This window comes from Cydia pomonella, chromosome 17 (genome assembly GCF_033807575.1).
Source record: "Cydia pomonella isolate Wapato2018A chromosome 17, ilCydPomo1, whole genome shotgun sequence".
Lineage (NCBI taxonomy): Eukaryota > Metazoa > Arthropoda > Insecta > Lepidoptera > Tortricidae > Cydia > Cydia pomonella.
Genome location: NC_084719.1, coordinates 17396140 through 17415499, shown reverse-complemented (window position 1 = coordinate 17415499; position 19360 = coordinate 17396140). Strand labels below are relative to the sequence as shown.

Below are 19360 nucleotides of genomic sequence, written 5' to 3'. Positions count from 1 at the left end.
AATATTTTCCACAAACCGATGTTAAATAACTTTGCAGTTCTTGGTGATTATAGAACCACTTCTTAGCATTTCTTTTCAAGAACATTTTATGATAACCTTCTGGTTTTCGACCGAATGAATCAAAATATTCACCAACACCATTGACATCAATGTAAATGGCTATCCAATGTGAGCCAGGTTTAAAATCTGGATCTAAGTTGCTTATTATGAAAACAGGTAGTTGAACAAACATTGGCATTCTGTTGGCTGCAAATACATTCGATTCCAAGGCTATATTCATTTTATTCATATAGTGTTGAATCTCATGTGTATCCATCTTGAGCTATGTTACATATATGATAAAATAAGTTATTGTCTGATTTATTTATTCAGTAATTAACTATTATAATCGACATTTACATCTCGGTTTTTATTTATTTCTATAACATTATCAAACTCAGCATAAATTATACAATTAATTGTTGTTGTTAATGCTGTATCAAAACGAACTTCTAGTCTCACACTACCATGTCTGACTAAATTCCAATGTGAGCTTGAGCTGGCTGAAAGATCTGGAGTTAAGTCAAAAGCTAGTAAACAGTAGCCTCCTTCATAGTCCTGTCTACCTATCGAGTTACCTTCATTGAAAAAGTGAATACCCGTTCCAGAAAACAAAGTATGATAAGTTGATGCAAATAAACCTTCTCTGAATGAGGGCTGCAATGTCTTTGATGGTACCTGCTGACCATCAACATATAAACTAAATAGGTTTATTCCATTATTATCGAAATTAAATGGATTTTGTGTGAAACTACCATTAAATGCTGAATTTTTTACAAACCCTATAATACATCTTTTAGGTACTTGTCCTAGAAATATGTTATCTAACGTTTTACCTTGAATTCCAGTTGGAATTGTTAAAACTTTAACTTCTGCTCTAGTGATAGGATATTTAGCAGTAGTCGAGGCTAAAACTTTTTGATGTGCTAGTAAAACAGATGGATTGATACGAGCCTTTCGAATAATAAGGCTTGCGTCTAAAATTGACACTTTAAATTTTTCATCCTCACTGTTACACATGAGATTAAACACTTCCTTACTTCGTACTAACTTTATACGCGTTTCTACACCATTAATTAAAAATTTGTCTTGATTAAATATATCACCATGTAAATGGCCAATCATGTCAATCGCTTCATTCACTTTAACTAACTCTTGTCTTTTAGAAAAACCCTTATTTGTACTGTCTGTAGCATCCATTTTATGAGGAGTGTCTTGATACCACAGTCCACATGTAAGATGAGAGGTTTTAGCTGCAGGTCCATAGTTAAGTAATGTTTCTATATATGCACGATATGCATAAGTGTTATTTGGTGGAGACACAAGTTTTTGATTTAAATACACATCTAACTGATTGAAGAGCGAGTGTAACCAATTATTAATAGGTGCAATTTGAGTTGTAGCTTTAATGGAATTCGATTCAGAGCATACTATTTTAGCTTTTATATAGAGCATAGTATGAGATAAGTCGATATAGTCATCTCCCGTACCAGGTACTTGGAATTCAATTGGTCCATCATCACTCAATGATGAAATCGGTTTGTAATGAATCCATTGACCACTTTCAATGCTTGTTTGTGTTGATGGTAGAGCAAACAAGTCCAACTCGGACTTAGCACATTCACATGAATGATTATGTATGAAGGCCATTTTTTTTTTTTAAGATGAAAAAATATCTTCAAATTTAGGTTTAGTTGATTTATGAGATCGTCTTCCTTGTAGTGCTTTACGTGCAATGACCGAATGTCTTGCTTTCCTTATTCTTTTATACCCTGAACCACTCATTAGAGAATCAATCTTATCATCGGCCTTTCTTTTTAAATTAGAACTGGCATCTTTAAAACGTGATTTTAATGAGTCCTCCAAAGGATGAGAGTTCATCATATCAGAGAGTAATCCAACACCGGCATTTAATGCTTCTTTACCTACAGTTCGAAATCCACTTGACAATAGAGGCAAAACGGATCTAAATAATCCCCCCAAAAAACTTCCAATTCCATGTCCACGCTGATGAGAGACACCTTTATATATTATTCCAACGCCAGACCCTGCCTGATGTGAGTAATAATGTTGATATGGACAAATGTTATTTACGTTTTTTTGATTCATTTTATACGCTTAAAGTGTAGTTTCACACAGGATGTACCAAACTGGAATGGTACTCGATTGCCAATGCTTGTTCTTATATCTATTTCTATAGTATCAAACTCTCTGCGCATAACGGATAAGTAGTGAGCTGGTGAAAATGCATGCATTTTGTAAGCTCCATAAGTGTACTTAGTTGGATCAAGTGGTATAATGCGTATTAAAGATGACATAACATCCCCTACTATCTGTGGTTGAATAATATCCGAATAAATGAAAATCTGTGATGGTAATCCTAAATATAAATTGATAGGATATTTACCAATTGGCTTTGATACTATATTTGTTCCTGGTTCAAACCCTAATTGAAGACTTAATTGCGGTGAGACAATTAAAGATAATAAATCTGTATTAGTACGAGTGGCTGTTACAAGTTTCGATATATCATCATATCTTATTTTTATTTGATTTTTCAGCAAGGGATTCTCATTAAAAGCTATTAAAAAGTTGTTAACATTATCATATGTTGTTGCTGGTATGTGAGATTTATATTCTACAATTATATCACTTCCTGCGTTAGGGCTTTGATTTGCATCATTACTATCTTGCAAGCGCGCTTTCTTTTTTATGTAAAGAATATTTTCATGTTCTTGAACGTTAAACATTGTACATGGATAATGAAACTCTACTAATCCAACAGTCCATTCACCCTCCAACTTGATAGTTTTTGGTAACTTAGTTAAAAAGTTTGCAGTCGTATTTTCTGGATAGTATGAAATTGAACTATTGCTCAACAGTGTTAAATAAAAACTGTCATCAGTCATATTCTTTCAATATCTGATGCGGGGATCCAACTATTAAATTTGTTGGGATAACCTTTCCACTTGACTAACACTTCCTTTCTGCCACCAATGCGACGGGATTGTATTATTTTATCTATTTTATGCATGGTGGTGGGATCATAAAATACTTTTTGCAGCTCCTTTGAATAGAATGTACCAGTAATTGGTTCATTCTCTAAGTCTTTTAAAGTATAAACAATCCAGGGAGATCTCCTTATAAAAGTATCAATCACAAATATTTCGTCACTCCAGTTAGTTTCATAGCCTTTTTGAAAGATATGTTTATGCTTAGTTATCCTAACATGATCCCCAACTTGAAGCAAAGGATGTTCAGTAACATGTATTTTATTTTCTTTTTTGCCATATAAATTCCGCCAAACTGTCATAATATTATCATGATTGACTTCATTTGGACACATTTTAATGCTTGAATGAAAACTATGATTGTACGAATGTAACAAATCTTGTAAGATGTCAATATATCTGTTGGTATTTTTAAAGGTAAAATAACGCCACATTTTCATCTTTAAAGTTCTTTGAAACCTCTCTAAGTCTCTACAATGCTAGCCTTAATATCAGGATTATTTGTTGTATAATAATTAATACTTTTTGTCTTAAAATATTCCTTAGTAACTTTTGAAACAAACTCAGTACCCTTGTCTGACTGAATATGTCTTGGGGTAACTTTAGCTTCTGCGAATATGTTATCGAAACAGGTTTTTACTGTTTCAGGTTTTTTATCCTTCATCGCTCTTGCAAAGGCATATTTACTAAATACATCAATAACACACAGAATATACTTGTACCCGTCATTATATTTACTATAACTACGCATATCACTTAAGTCAGCTTGCCAAAGTTCATTAAAATTAGACAGAATATATTTATTTCTTTGAAACCGTTTCTGCAGAGGCTTGTGAAGTGTGTAAGTTTCTTGAGACTGCAACCAATTTTTTACTTCATTTCGCTTCATCTTTCCACGCATGGCTTCTGCTAATTTGTTGACACTACTAAAACCGGCAGGATGAGAAACATCGTAGTATATTCTAGCTATGTCTTGTATGGGTTCCATCTTTCCCAGTTCAATTGTTTTTTGGATATATCTTTAGATCTAATTGATTTTGGCGTTGAAGCATTGAATTCTTCCTTCTTATGATTTTCTGCTGATTTATGCACGGATAGCTGATTTATATAATCTAAAGAGCTTGGATTACCAACATAGGTTAAGGGAATATTTAATTCTCTTAAAGTAGAAGCAAATCTTTCCCACCCCAATGGTTTGATGCGCTTGAGTGGTCTTACCGTATCACTTATAAGATCAAATATGTTACTGCCTGATATAACTTCATTATCTATAACCACTTCTCCCCCCTCTTTCCACCAAATTTTAGGCTTACTTTTTATAATAAAATCAATCAAGGCTTCACCTCTTTTTTTATAAGTCTTAGGAATTAATTTAAGCATGTAAGATGGTGAGTACTGCGTAGTGAATGTACTTAACCTCCGAGGAGTTTCACCTACATCTGGTAGAGGGGGATTTAAAACTATCGTAGGATCTTCATGTTTTTCTTCTTTATATGGTACAACGGGCTCATTCAACTTTAATGACTCATCTTCAGTATCAGCTAATATAGATAATTTGAGTGGTCTCCTATTTTCCTCGATAGCATGTAGATATCTTTGTAAAGCTTGAGAATATAGTGCCCATTTTTCGCGATCATTCAAATTACTATTTATAATGTTTTGCATTTCACCATCTAATCTTGATGCAGCATTTTCCGAGATATAGCCATTGTTTGATTTAAGTCGATCAATTAACTCTGGTTCAACTAGTATCATTTTTTTTGTGTGCTGTATATTTATTTAATTAGCGAGCTTAACAGACCATTAATAACCGCTCCTAAAATTATGGGAAGGAATGCCCCACCTTTTTGTACAATTATATTTTTACGTATTTTATTTTTACCCTTTGATATTAGTTTTCGTAAAAGGTTTTTGTATTTACTCAAGTGGGTCCTCTCGTTTTCAGGAAGGGATATTTCGGGTTAAAGAATATTTTTATTTTCTCAAAAAGAAATTTACATTTCACTTATATGAGAAACATTTTTCTATCAAATTTGATGAATAGGTACATAGAATTCATAATTATTATTTATACATTTCGTAGATAAAGTATTTAAGTTTTACAAATGTTTGGTTCAACAAACATGCATTAATATAATACGATAAACGTAAACAATACTATTACAGATTTATTTCTAAGAACTAAAGCATGCAGTATCACTAAAATTACATGGTTTGTAATTAAAGTAATTATCATAATTAAAAAATATATGTTCGAGAGATCCAGAAATTACACATTAAAAATGAAAAATGAGGTAGACGTAGAATTTCAACGGGCAAGTTGCACAAACAAGGTGTACATACATAGTGAAACAGTAAAACAGTAGGTCAGTTATAACTCAGTAGGCTTTGGTCATTTAGGATATAGTGTTTTAATTTATTTTTAAATATTATAAAAGTGCGTGCATTTTTTATAGTATCAGGTAATTTATTATATAATTGTACTCCTGCAAAAGTTAATATTCGTTTTCCCTGAGCGCTTTTTATTTGTGGCAAAACAATGTGATCCTTTCTTCGGCTATTGCGTTTGGATATCTGGTGTTTTTTAATAAATGTGATTTGACTATGAATCATACCGCTTAGATTTTTTTTTATTAGTATACATGTACTGTAGGTATATAGTTGTTTAATATTCATAAGTTTTGTTTCCATGTAAATTTGTTTACTGGGTGTTAGATAGTCATAATGAAAAAGCATTTTGATGATTTTATTTTGCGCTATTTGAAGTGGTTTCAGATTCGTTTTACATGCATTACCCCAGATTTCAATTAAATACATTAGATGGGGTTTTACAAGAGAGTTGTATATAGTTTGGCGGACTCGTTGTGGAAGGCAGTGTGTAATATTACGAAGGGAGCCTAATAGAGACGATAGCTTTGACCTTACTTTTTCAATGTGTGTTGTCCAGTTTAGAAAGGTGTCTAATGTAAGGCCTAGGTATTTTTCGTTTGTTTTTTGTTGTAGTACTTCTCCATTGATTTTAAGAGGCATATGTGACGGTATCTTTTTATTTTTTGATTTAAAAATAACGTAAGATGTTTTGGAAGTATTCACTGTAAGGAGATTATAACGAAACCAGGAGTACAATTTATCAAGATCCTCTTGTGCTTGAGTAATCAACTCAGCAATCGAAGCGCCAAAATAAAAGAGACAGGTGTCATCAGCGTAAAGAGATAAGTGACCATTGAGTTCTACTTCATGTATATTGTTAATGTATACTGTAAATAGCAGTGGTCCAATTATGGAGCCTTGTGGCACACCAAATGTGATGTTTTGAGGTTTACTCTGGTGATTTCCAATCCTAACTACCTGTTGTCGGTTTTTGAGGTAAGATTCAAATATATTGTAGGCGGTGCCAGTTATTCCTATTTTATTAAGTTTTTGGAGTAAAATGTCATGGCTAACAGTGTCGAATGCTTTTTTGAGGTCGATAAATACACCCAATGCAATTTGTTTTTTGTCAATGTTAGATTTTATTTTTGTTACTAGATCTATGGTCGCGGATAACGTATTTGATTGGGGTCTGAATCCGTACTGCCGCTCAAAGATGAAGTTAATTGACGTCAGATGTTTTTCCAGGCGTTCATACAAGACTTTTTCAAATATTTTCGATATTACGGGTAGTACTGATATTGGTCGGTAGTTATTAGTGTCGGATTTAGAGCCAGATTTGTAAATCGGAGTGACTTTTGCAATTTTCAGTATGTCAGGAAATGTTCCGTCCACCAGATGCTTATTGATGCAAGACGTAAGGTTGTCTACTATTAAATCAATAATGCACTTTATTGCTTTGGTGCTGACCCCATCAATGCCTACGCTGGTATTTGCATCAAGACCACGAACGATTTTAATGACCTCATCTTTGTGACATGGTGTAAGTGTCGCTAGTTGGTTTCGACAAAGACTATTTGGTTCGCCATTAACCTGCTCACAGTGATATTTTAAGGGAATTTCATTTGCTAGAGTTGACCCAATTGTTGAAAAGAACACATTGAAAGCTTCACAAATATCAACACTATTCTGAATTGGACCCGCTGATGAAATGAGTTTTTTTGGAATACAATCCGTTCTTATTTTATTATTTGACAAACTGTTGATTAGATTCCACATTTTCTTGGGGTCATTTATACATTTCTGAAAAGAGTCGTATATTTTACCTTTTAAAATGTTATAAATACATTCACAAATAACATTTATTTCTTCATCACTACAGGCTTTTAATATAACTTTTCGATATTTTGGCTTTAAAGTGTGTAGTGCTTTGAGTAAATTTTGATGTGTTATAACTCTCCTATGCATAGTTATAGAATGACTAAAACCATTGATGTAAGTCCTATTTAAAGCCCTTTTTTGGAACATAGACTGTACAGTATGATGTAATAGGTAATATATTTGTTTTAAATCGATATTTATCATCTGTTGTTTGCTTAAGATCAATCATTAAGTAACCATGAGCATCTTTAGTTGCATCTTTATAAGCTTCTTCAACAAAAAGCGAGTTTTCTGGATAAACTTGTCTCGCTAAATATCTTATTTGAGTTTTGTCTCTCGGATTCTTAAAGTAAATAATGTAGTTAGCATTCAATGATATATCACGTTGCCCTTTTCCCTGATGAAATAGGTTCTGTGTTATGTAAAAAACACTTATATTTCGATGATGACTCCCTTTAGTAAAAATATCAACTATCCGTCCATCGGATTCTCTCATTAAATCATCTATAATAAGCAGTTGTGGTTGTTTACCATCAAACATACCCAAGTCTGGAATACCTTGATTATAATTCACATTCTTTAAATTGTACAATGGCTGCATTTCATCATAACACCACACAATTTTTTGGAATGATTGATTACAAACTGCTTTGATACTAAGTATTTAAAAAACTTGTTACAAAATGTGATTTCCCACAACTACTGGGGCCAGCAACAATGGCTGTAAATGGATGCAAAAAATGAATCATTATTTTTTTATTTTCCCGAGGAGGGTAAAAAACACGTCTTATAATGAAGAAGGTAAGGGAAGAAATAAATATGTATCATTTTTTTTATAAAAAATAAATAAACTGGTATATTCTATAGTATTTGTTTATTATATTATAAATCGATATTCTAATTACAAAAATACAATTAGACAACAGTGATTAGACTTTTGAATTAAAATGGTACTTTTTACACTCGTCGGATTCGGAAATCTCCTTCGTGATTCCGTAAATGAGATCTTTAGCTTGCTGTAAGTGCTTATTTGTTTCATTTTCCATCACGAAATATTTTGCACGCACATCCGCAAACATCCAGTGTTTAGTTGTATCAGAAACTTTGGATAGTTTTTTCATATCAAATATTTCTATTTTGATTAGATGTGTCGAATTCGTACCATCGTCTTTGTTTGTAGATATATATGATATACCACCCCCTTTACAGCCTTTTCCTACAGTGGAAGACACGTTTTTCTTCCTCTTTATCTTTGGCTGGTCAAAGAATGCATCGATATTTGAGTGTGTGTTTAATTTTCGCTTCACCGGCTCGTCTGGTACACAAGTTAGGCTGTCCTCTGCATCTGACACTGGATAATAGTACTGCTTAAATGTATAGTCTTGGCCGTCGAAGACATTTGATGGGGAGTTCTGTATTTAAAAACAAAACATGTGTTACACAATTGTAAATTTACATAATTTCGTGATTACCACAGTTCTTAAAATCTTAACATTAGAAAAACATGTACAATATTTGTAGTTAATAATTGAAGACTTACCGACATATTGATGCCTTCTGGTGTAGGAGTACAGCGTGGGTCAATCGATAGTAGTATAAAAAAGAAATCGTCGTAGGTCTTTATATATATACAACTCTTGATCATTAAAAATCTTGTTTCAATACAAAGTCTTGTTTGATAATTGATAACTTGTTTTGCTTCTAAATACGTGTTATTGGAATTTGGCTAACAATTATGATAAGCTCAATTACTAAGTAGATTATACATACATTAAAGTCACATTAAAATTCCATTGTGTGAAATAGAGATTTCAACATTCAACTTTGTAATGAACGAGAATATTTATAAAACTAGATATTTGAAGTATTCTAAAAATAATAAAATTAGGTTAGGTTTGATTTGAACTTCGATGGCATTAGAGACAGGTTGGTTAGGTTTAAACCGTGACCCGCTGTTGATAGGTTAGGTTAGGTTAGAACCGTGACCCCTGAGAAACGTCTGTTGGTTGGTCTAAGAATATATGAAAGGCTCATAACAGTTTACTCGTAAATGAGCAATATCGCCTAATTAATGGATGCAGTTAGGGAATCATTAATTACCTACCCAATAGCAGAGTCCCATCGAGAATTATGTAATTACGATATAATAAGGAATGAGCATCATAAATGACAGCAACGACCAATAGGAGAGCGCCATCCAGAACCAAGACCCCGCCCACTTGATAACTTCAACTAGGAGGTGTGGCCTAATTAATGGAATGTCATTAGCTAATTAGAACCACTAATGACCGCAACGACCAATAGGAGAGCGACATCTTGAACCAACACCCCGCCCACTTGTTGACACCAAGTAACACCCTGAGGTTCTCAGTGTGGCTGCTAAAAAAAAGGTCATCAACCAAAACCAGGACTGTTTGACCCTCCAAAGCTGAGCCAGAACGCACACATCCCTACTACTTGCGTGTATTTTTTTGCCATGTCACACGCTTGTTTTCATACAAATGTACATACATACATACAGGCGATGCGAACACCATTCTTGTATAAGTATGTCTGTAAGTATGAGTTCAACATTTTCCTGCTGATCTTATTGATAATGATCGCATTTAAAACGTTGCTAAAGATGACGGGGCCTGTAAACAGTGTCTTGGTTTTATTTCGGCACTTGTGTCCACAGCGACGTGACAAAGAGTGACATCACGTCTCATAAATGTCGACGGATACGAATGATTTCGTCTTTTATAAAGCACATTTTTTACTATATTTAGTTTTGCGCAGCTCGCTCGTATATTTTCTGGATGAGTTAATACTAATTATTGTTTGAAATTAGTGTCGTGGTGTTTTTGTGATCGGTTTCAATGTATGTGACTGTCGCCTCGCTTTGTGTGGTACGGCACAGCGGATGTCATTCTAGATCTAGAGCAGAGCCCAACTGGGGAAGTACCTCCACCTTACAGAAAACCGCAGCCAAATATCACTAGACCTCACTCATATCAGTGTTGTGTTCCTGCCGGTGAGTAAGGTTGCCAGAACCACTAATGACCGCAACGACCAATAGGAGAGCGACATCTTGAACCAACACCCCGCCCACTTGTTGACACCAAGTAACACCCTGAGGTTCTCAGTGTGGCTGCTAAAAAAAAGGTCATCAACCAAAACCAGGACTGTTTGACCCTCCAAAGCTGAGCCAGAACGCACACATCCCTACTACTCACGCATGGATGATATGGATAATGCTTAACGGTTCAAGGTTTTATTTGTTGGATTTATATATTAAAATTACGATTTAGGTAGACGTCAGACCAAGAGTATACACATTTTGTTCTTAGTTCTAAATATTATACTAAAAATGCACTAAAAATTGGATTTTACAATAAATGTTTGTAACATTTATTGTCCTTTACACATAAAGTATGGTGCGTTTGCGTGATCTCCTTGAATATATATCTTTGTTCTTTTCCTATGTAAAAGATCATTCATGCATCTGCTCTTCGGAGAACGACACACATAATGTGACTAACTTCTTTTAGGTATAGCTATCCCGGTTTTTAGTCATAATGATTAGGTATGCTAATGCTGCCACTAAGTTCCTGACCTTATTTGGTTCTCTGAATGGGGTATAGGTACGATTATACCTACATTGACGGTTTCTTCATTTGTAAATGAGAAAAAAATTACTAGTGCTCTGAAACCTAGTCGAGAGTAAACATAACTATATATTTTCCACTAACTAAATCTAAACAAATCACTTTGATTTCGATGTCGATCGCTTCAGCATAATATATTCTAGGTTTATAGGTTTCGCTTTAAAAAAAACCTAGTTTTTCATTGTGTGTTCAAAATCATAAAGAATGGAAAATATTTAGAAGTGGACAAGCTTTTTCTCTTTGTATGGACGATTACGTGGTGTACAGTCAGCCATGAAGGTGGTTTACCACTTTTCGACATTACTTGACAAATAGAATCGAAAAGTGGTAAACCACTTTCTTGGCTGACTGTAATTCCCTCTCAAGACAATAAAATATAAACAGTATGGAAGTGTGGAATGTCGCCAAAGCATAATTCTTCTCAGGTCCTATTACTTTTCATAGTTAGGGCAGCAATCAGAAGTCTATAGCAAGAAGTTACAGATAAATGTAATACTACACAAAACACAGAGTTTATTTTAAATCCATTAATAACAATGACATTTGGACTAAAATAATCCTGTAAATCTGAAAAAGGTTGAATTAATATTTGTTCGCTGCACATTGCATCTCAAGGTCAAATCTTACCGGCATCGTTTGTCTGTGATTCCTCACAAAGGAGTCTTAAAATCGACAGTTCCAAATTCAAAATTGAATGTTTGACCGGGCGTCCGGCGGAGGGTGAAGTCCGTTCCAAGCCGCTTGCTCGGCCCCTCCCTTACTCTAAATTAGGCATTACCATACCCGTGATCATAATCAGCAGCTGCTCTCTAAACCAGAAACGCACTAAGAACGTGAAGATTAAAGACAGTTAATTTTTCACCTCTACTACCATGGAACAAGGTCGAAAAGTGTAAAAAAATTGTCGCCGATCGTACAGTCGCCATCAGATATATCGGAGCGGCCGAGGTGCTCAAAAATATCTAAACACGCACTCTAACACCTTAACAATAGAGGCGTCTTCAGATATTTGTGAGCACCATGGCCGCTCCGATATATCCGATGGCGACTGTACTAACACCAACGTTAAGCAATGTTAAACCTTATCTTGTTGCAATAAGGTTTCTGTATATCAGTTAATAGTGTGGACAATGTTACATGTTTATGTTTAAGACACTTTGTTTTCGGCAGAGATCCCATATTAATTAGAGAGCGTTTAGGGTCGCGACCGGAAGAAAAATAACATTGTATTGTCTTAACGTGTGTAATACAAGCGGATTTATTTAGGTTGGTGTTGTCTCCATCAATAAGGTTTAATTAATACTTGAGTTTAGCAACTGCTCAGTTTATGTTCTTTCTATTTTATGTTAATGCTAAAGTCATATATTTCTACAGCTACAGACCGGTGGAATGCAGATTGCCAGTAAAGGAAATGCGAATAGAATTTCTACTCAGAAACGATGATTCCGGGATATTTTATGGCGTAGCTGAGAGTTTAGCATGCGGATTATCGTAAACGACATGCAATCAATTTTCTAATAAATAATGGGGATATCAAATAAACTGAAAATCAATACAATTTATTGGTGATTGTTGGACATCTAATGATTCTCATGAGGAGAGTAAATTTGCTTAGCCGGAATTAGGGTTTGCACGACGGATCTGATATGTATGGGAAGATCCGCCAATCCAGATAATTTTATACATTTCGGACCCGGATACAAACCCTAGCCGGAATCTTTACATAACGAACAGTATTAAAAAATAACGCTCATGTTTCTAAAAAAACCTTATGTTTAGTGATACCCGTAGCCTTAGCAGTGTCAAACTAACATATTCGCTAACGTCTGCGTAATTTACTTTCTAACTGGCCTTTTTAATTAATTTGTTATGCGTGGTAGAAGGAACTGTCTAGCAGGGACTGCAGAGCCTTGGGCCCCGAGTGGAAGGCGCGGACGGTAGCGCTATAGCTCCCTTATCCGTTACGCTCACGATACTATCGGCTCGGCCTAATTTGAATAACCGACGGCGTGATAACTGCATTTGCATTCGTTCCCGAACAGAATTACTCATTTCCTTGAGAAAAGACACGCTAATGGATTTTTAAATCCTTATTAGGAATGTATTTTACCCCGTAGTAGTGAAATATCAGTGATTCTCCCAAAAGTTCCAAGCTTATAATTTTATTGATCTCAAATTATTTGTCTTTTTATTGAGATCAAAGAATCTTCATAGTATTTGTCGGTAGTTGAGAATTGTGCACCCACCCTAGATTACTAATAAACAGTCTTGAAGTCCAACTCGAGTATCATTGACGCCTACCCTGACATGGCGCAGCCGGAAATTATTTAAATGGTTCAAACAAAGATAAAATAGTATAAAAAGTTAAAATATTTAATTAACAGGACTCAGTTGTTTATATACTAATATGGAAACAGTGCTTACGCCTCCGTTACCGTTTACTTATGATCAAAGTTTATTGAACATTACTACGGGCAGTTTAAGTGATAGTTGGAAAAAATGGAGTAAGGGATTTACAATATATTTCGACGCGTGTGAACTTTCTAAAAAAACATCGGCCATACAAATAAATATATTGCTTCATATAGTGGGTGAACAGTGCAGGGAATTGTATGAACAACTAAATGTGAAGTGTACTACGGTAGAACAGGTTTTGGACGAATTTAAAAAATATTTTGATCAAAAGAAAAACTTAACGGTTGAGAGGCATCGATTTTTTACGCGAAATCAGGCAGAAAGTGAAACAATTGAACAATATGTGTTTGATTTAAAGAAATTATCAACTTCATGTGAGTTTGGAACTTTATGTGATTCCTTAATTAAGGATAGGTTGATATGTGGCATCGCGAGCAAAGCTATTCGGGAGAGATTATTACGTGAAGCCGACTTGACTTTAGAACAAGCTATGGAGATTTGTCGAGCGGCTATAGTATCTAAAGTGTATTCGGAAAAAATTGTTGAAGACTCGCGAGAGAAATCGGTACATAACATAACGACGGGTGACAACAACAATTCATTGCAAGATAATAATGTATGGCAAATATCACAAAGAGGAGGTTACGGTCGTGGCCGTGGACGGTTCGCGGGGTCGCGAGGCGGCCGCGGCGCCGCCGCTGGGCGCGGCGCGGGAGCTTGGAGCAGGAGCGGTTGGCGCGCGCAGGACTCGACCGTGTCGGCGCGAGCGGCGGCTGGCGCGGGCGGGAGCGCCGCTGGTGCTCGTAGTGCGGCGCATAACGTGTATAATAACAGTACTCGTTGTTGTAACAAATGTGGTACAACGCACGGAAACTATGCGTGCCCAGCGTATGGGAAACGTTGTTTACGGTGTTCGCGCATGAATCACTTTTCGCGTATGTGTGGCGTATATCAAATTGAGGAGTCGGACCAACAGGTAATATATTGTCTTAATAATGAGATAGATGAATGGTCGATTGTTTTAAATATTAATAGCCATAATTTAAGGTTTAAACTTGATACGGGAGCCGAAGTTAATGTTTTGCCATTACGCTACTTATCTCAAGTTGGTTTAAGCAAAGAAAATTTAATGGTTACCACGTCGCGGCTTCACGGTTATTCTGGAAAGAACTTGGATGTTCTAGGCAAATGTTTTTTGAAAGTGGTATATAAAGATAATGTATATTTTTTGGAATTTAAAGTGGTGGATGTGCCGTCCTCTCCTGTATTAGGTAAATATGATTGCAAGGTAATGAATTTGGTGAAAAGAGTATTTGCAGTGAGTGAAATGGAGCAATTGAACTCTCCGGCTTTTGTTACGGAATATAAAGATGTATTTCAGGGTATAGGTTGTTTGCCTGGTAGTTATAAAATTAGAGTGAATCGCGAATGCAAGCCTGTGGTGCACGCTCCAAGAAAGGTACCAATACCATTGCGAGAAAAACTAAAGGCAAAGTTAGAAGATATGGAGCGACAAGATATCATAGCAAAGGTTGAGGGCCCTACTGATTGGGTCAACAGCATGACTATAGTAAAAAAACCAAATGGAGATCTTAGGATATGTTTAGACCCGAAAGAATTGAATCAAGCTATAAAACGAGAACACTTTAGGTTGCCTACGTTAGACGAAATAGTTTCGAATTTGTCAGGGGCTCAGTATTTTAGCACATTAGATGCTACTAATGGTTTTTGGCAAGTAAAAATAGAAAATAGTGATCTTTGCACTTTTAATACACCGTTTGGGAGATATAAGTTTCTACGTATGCCCTATGGAATATCGTCTGCGTGTGAGGTTTTCCATCGCAAAATATATGAGAATTTTGACGATATCGAAGGAGTTTGTATGTATGTAGATGACATTTTAGTCTTTGCAAAAACGAAATCTGAGCATGATGAGAGGTTGAGACAGGTATTAGAGAGATGTCGTAAAATTAATCTAAAATTAAATTTTGCTAAGTGTAAATTTGGTCTTGAGGAAATTAAATACTTAGGACATAAAATTACGAGGAAAGGTCTATACCCAGATGATAGTCATATCTCGGCTATTATTAATATGCCTAGGCCACAGAACAGTAAGGACGTTGAACGTTTGTTAGGACTAACAACGTACGTGGGTAACTTCATACCTAATCTTTCTAATAAAACCGAACCACTCAGAGAATTGTTGCGGAAAGATATAGAGTGGCATTGGAATGAGAGACATGAAAACACATGGAATATCATAAAAAAATGTTTGTCCGAAAAACCAGTGCTGCAATATTACAGTATGTCTAAGCCCATAAAACTTTCAGTAGATGCGAGTAAGAGTGGCCTGGGATGTGTACTTTTACAAGATGGTCTGCCCGTGTGTTATGCCTCAAAGGCACTTACAAAAACTGAGCAGAGATACGCACAAATAGAGAAAGAGTTATATGCATGCGTATACGCATGTGAGAAGTTTTATGGTTATATTTATGGGCGCTCAGATATAACGATTGAAACTGATCATAAGCCCCTGTTGAGTATAATAAAAAAACCGATTGTGGATGCCCCACCCAGGTTACAGCGCATGCTATTAAGGCTCCAACCATATTCGTTTCAGCTGGTTTACAAACCAGGCAAGCAGTTGCATATCGCGGACGCGTTATCGCGCGCCTACGAGCCGCCCGCGGCCTCTTCCAGTGATCATCATGACCTGCAAGACGAACTTACAGAGGCGGTGCACACAGTGTGTGCATACAATGAGCTAACTGATACGCACTATTTAATACTACAAAAAGAAACAGATAGTGATAGTGAGATGCAGCTGTTAAGAAAGTATATTAGAAAAGGATGGCCAGAAGAAAAAAAAGACGTAGAAGATGTTGTGAAGCCGTATTGGCAATACAGAGAGGATTTAACAGAAGGAAATGGATTATTATGGAAAGGATGTCGAATAATAATACCTAAAAAGTTACGCGGTGACATGCTTCAAAAGATACATTATGCGCATTTTGGCCTTGAAAAGTGTTTGTTAAGAGCGCGAGAGTTATTGTTTTGGCCCGAAATAAACAATCAATTAAAAAACTTTATATCAAATTGCCAAGCGTGTTTAACATTTAGAAAAAACAACACAAAAGAAAAACTAATTCCACACGAAGTACCAAAGAGACCATGGTCTAAAATAGGTATTGACATGTTTCATATCAATCGAAAAAATTACTTACTGATTGTCGATTATTATACCAAATACGTGGAGGTACGCGAAATGCGTAGCACACTCTCTCACGCGATAATAGATGAGTTAAAATGTATATTTAGTAGTCACGGAATACCCGAGATAATTATGTCTGACGGAGGACCTCAATTTGTTTCACGTGAATTTAGTAATTTTGCAAATGAATGGCAATTTAATCACGTACGCTCTTCTCCTCACTATGCCCAGTCCAATGGACAATCAGAACGCAGCATTCAGGTAATAAAAAATATTATAAAAAAATGCACCTATACGTCGACCGATTTTCGCCTAGCCTTGCTAGAATATCTTAATACACCAATTAGCGAATACTTACCCTCTCCGGCAGAATTACTTCAAAATAGAAAATTACGTAGCATTCTACCACTACGCGAAACAGTCCTAGATGCGACAGTTAATCACAGCGTTAGGAACAGATTAATTGACCGTCAAAATAAATATAAAATGTATTACGACATGAACGCAAAAAACTTATCTCCCTTAACAGTAGGGCAAAAAGTAAAGGTAAGGCATGACAATAACAGCATTTGGATAAGCGGTACGGTTAGTAAAATTTTAAGAGATCGGTCATATCAAATATTAATGGGAAACGGTAATAAAATAATACGGAATAGACGTCACATCATACCGGACTCCCCGCACCGTCCGGAAACCGATCCGGAGTATGGGTTCGATTACGACCACATTCTTCCGCCGCAAATGCAATTCACATCAACTTCGGTTCCCAATTCAAATATTACAAACCAAACTGATTCTTATGTAACTCGTTCCGGCAGGACAGTGATACCTCCCAATAGATGGGGCAATTGGAGTACATAACTGGAATTCAAGTATACCTGCCTGTTGGAGACCTGCCTGCCTAATAGGTTGTTAAAATAAGTAAAAGTGAATACTCAAATATACTAAGATAATCGTTTAGTAGATTAATTTGTCAATTTCGATAAATTTAAGTAAAATATTATATTTGATGTTTATTTAGGTATGCATGCATTATGTAAAAAAAAAAAAAGATAGTACCTAATAATAAACAAACATTTAATATTGTATAAATAAAATAAAATGTTAGAAAGTTAAAAAAGTATGAACAATGAAATATAATGATAAGATATGTACTTCATAAAAACAAGTAGGTACCTAAATAATGTTCACTATTAAAATTGTATATCGAAATTCAATAAATACTTATTTTATTAGTAAAATTGTAAACTAAAACGCATTTAATATTGTATAAATAAAATAAATATGTTACAAAGTTAAAAAAGTATGAACAATTAAATATAATGATAAGATATGTACTTCATAAAAACAAGTAAGCACCAAAATAATGTTCACTATTAAAATTGTATATCGAAATTCAATAAATACTTATATTATTAGTAAAATTGTAAACTAAAACGCATTTAATATTGTATAAATAAAATAAATATGTTACAAAGTTAAAAAAGTATGAACAATTAAATATAATGATAAGATATGTACTTCATAAAAACAAGTAAGCACCAAAATAATGTTCACTATTAAAATTGTATATCGAAATTCAATAAATACTTATTTTATTAGTAAAATTGTAAACTAAAACGCATTTAATATTGTATAAATAAAATAAATATGTTACAAAGTTAAAAAAGTATGAACAATTAAATATAATGATAAGATATGTACTTCATAAAAACAAGTAAGCACCAAAATAATGTTCACTATTAAAATTGTATATCGAAATTCAATAAATACTTATATTATTAGTTAAAATTGTAAAAGTAGAATAATGTATTTAGTAAAAACTAAAAATTATATAATATACAAATGTTATCCAAATAACTAATAATATTGTATAGGTTCTTTACAATCTATGGAAAAGCATAGGTTTGTTTAAAGTACTAGGTTAATAAAATTAAGATAATGCATGCTTCTTTTAAGTATGTTGTTTTCTTATTTTTTATTTTAAGAAGGAAGATGTCGGTAGTTGAGAATTGTGCACCCACCCTAGATTACTAATAAACAGTCTTGAAGTCCAACTCGAGTATCATTGACGCCTACCCTGACAGTATTTAAACAAAATTCGGTATTCTAAGTTATGTTTGTATTTGTGTTATCCCTGTCTTATTTTCTTAATACCTTCTATTACCTACCAATAAAATTAGATATCAACAGAATATTTAGAAAGTCAATAAACGCAATCAAGATAAAATAATCTCACCAGCTTTTGATTAAGAATCGTAGCTATTCCAGAGTGAAACGGTACATCAGCAGCGGTGCCGCCATTAATATCTGTGCAGTCTTAAGATATCGAAAAAGCTTATGGATATTCGTCATGTAAGAACTCTTAAGTCGTTTTAAGTTAAAGCTAAAATAGCATTTACGTCGGAATTCTCTAGAAACTCTCCCGGGGTCCCGCGAGGTTGAGATCGTGACTGCGCGTCGCGTCGGCGCAATTTGCTTACCCATACAGTGCCAGCGCCGCTCTAATCATGTGTAAAATATTGCGGGGCCCGTCACCGCGACACGGAACCGGGTCCGCGTCAAAAGTCACGGAGTGCGAGATTAATTGAGCGCGATAGCACGATTAACAGTGACATCTGAAAAAGCAGGTCCTGACACTTCGCCCCGGCTGAACAGTTCGATACGGATTTAGAAAATGATGTAGTACAGACATCAACGCAGAATCACAGTAAGATGGTGAACAGCTTTACCTCAATCAGGGACATCGGTCCAGGATTCTAATTTGTACTTTTCCTAAACTTTAA

General features: G+C 35.0%; 3 protein-coding genes across 3 annotated transcripts in view; 1 reads left to right on the top strand and 2 right to left on the bottom strand.

Moving 5' to 3' along the window:
* Window positions 1–19360, bottom strand: part of LOC133526979 (uncharacterized) — a 93918-nt gene that overhangs the window by 41960 nt on the left and 32598 nt on the right.
* LOC133527069 (uncharacterized) lies at window positions 7993–9332 on the bottom strand. Its single transcript, XM_061863958.1, has 2 exons — window positions 8842–9332; window positions 7993–8713 (listed from the first exon to the last, which is right to left on the bottom strand). Exons 1-2 carry the CDS (start codon window positions 8944–8946, stop codon window positions 8231–8233), a joined length of 588 nt encoding a protein of 195 aa, XP_061719942.1. The 5' UTR covers window positions 8947–9332; the 3' UTR covers window positions 7993–8230.
* Window positions 13208–17001, top strand: LOC133527101 (uncharacterized). Its single transcript, XM_061863992.1, has 3 exons — window positions 13208–15194; window positions 15984–16109; window positions 16945–17001. The coding sequence occupies exons 1-3, from the start codon at window positions 13356–13358 to the stop codon at window positions 16999–17001; spliced, it is 2022 nt and encodes a 673-aa protein (XP_061719976.1). The 5' UTR covers window positions 13208–13355.

Bases quoted from the DNA above. Each gene is read 5' to 3' on its own strand.
- LOC133527069 (XM_061863958.1), bottom strand. From the start codon at position 8,946: ATGATCAAGAGTTGTATATATATAAAGACCTACGACGATTTCTTTTTT. The intron at 8,714-8,841 runs GTAAGTCTTCAA...TTTTAAATACAG, and splicing joins CAGAAGGCATCAATATGTCG to AACTCCCCATCAAATGTCTT.
- LOC133527101 (XM_061863992.1), top strand. From the start codon at position 13,356: ATGGAAACAGTGCTTACGCCTCCGTTACCGTTTACTTATGATCAAAGT. The intron at 15,195-15,983 runs GTTTTCCATCGC...TATTCGTTTCAG, and splicing joins GAATATCGTCTGCGTGTGAG to CTGGTTTACAAACCAGGCAA. The intron at 16,110-16,944 runs GTGTGTGCATAC...CCTCTCCGGCAG, and splicing joins TTACAGAGGCGGTGCACACA to AATTACTTCAAAATAGAAAA.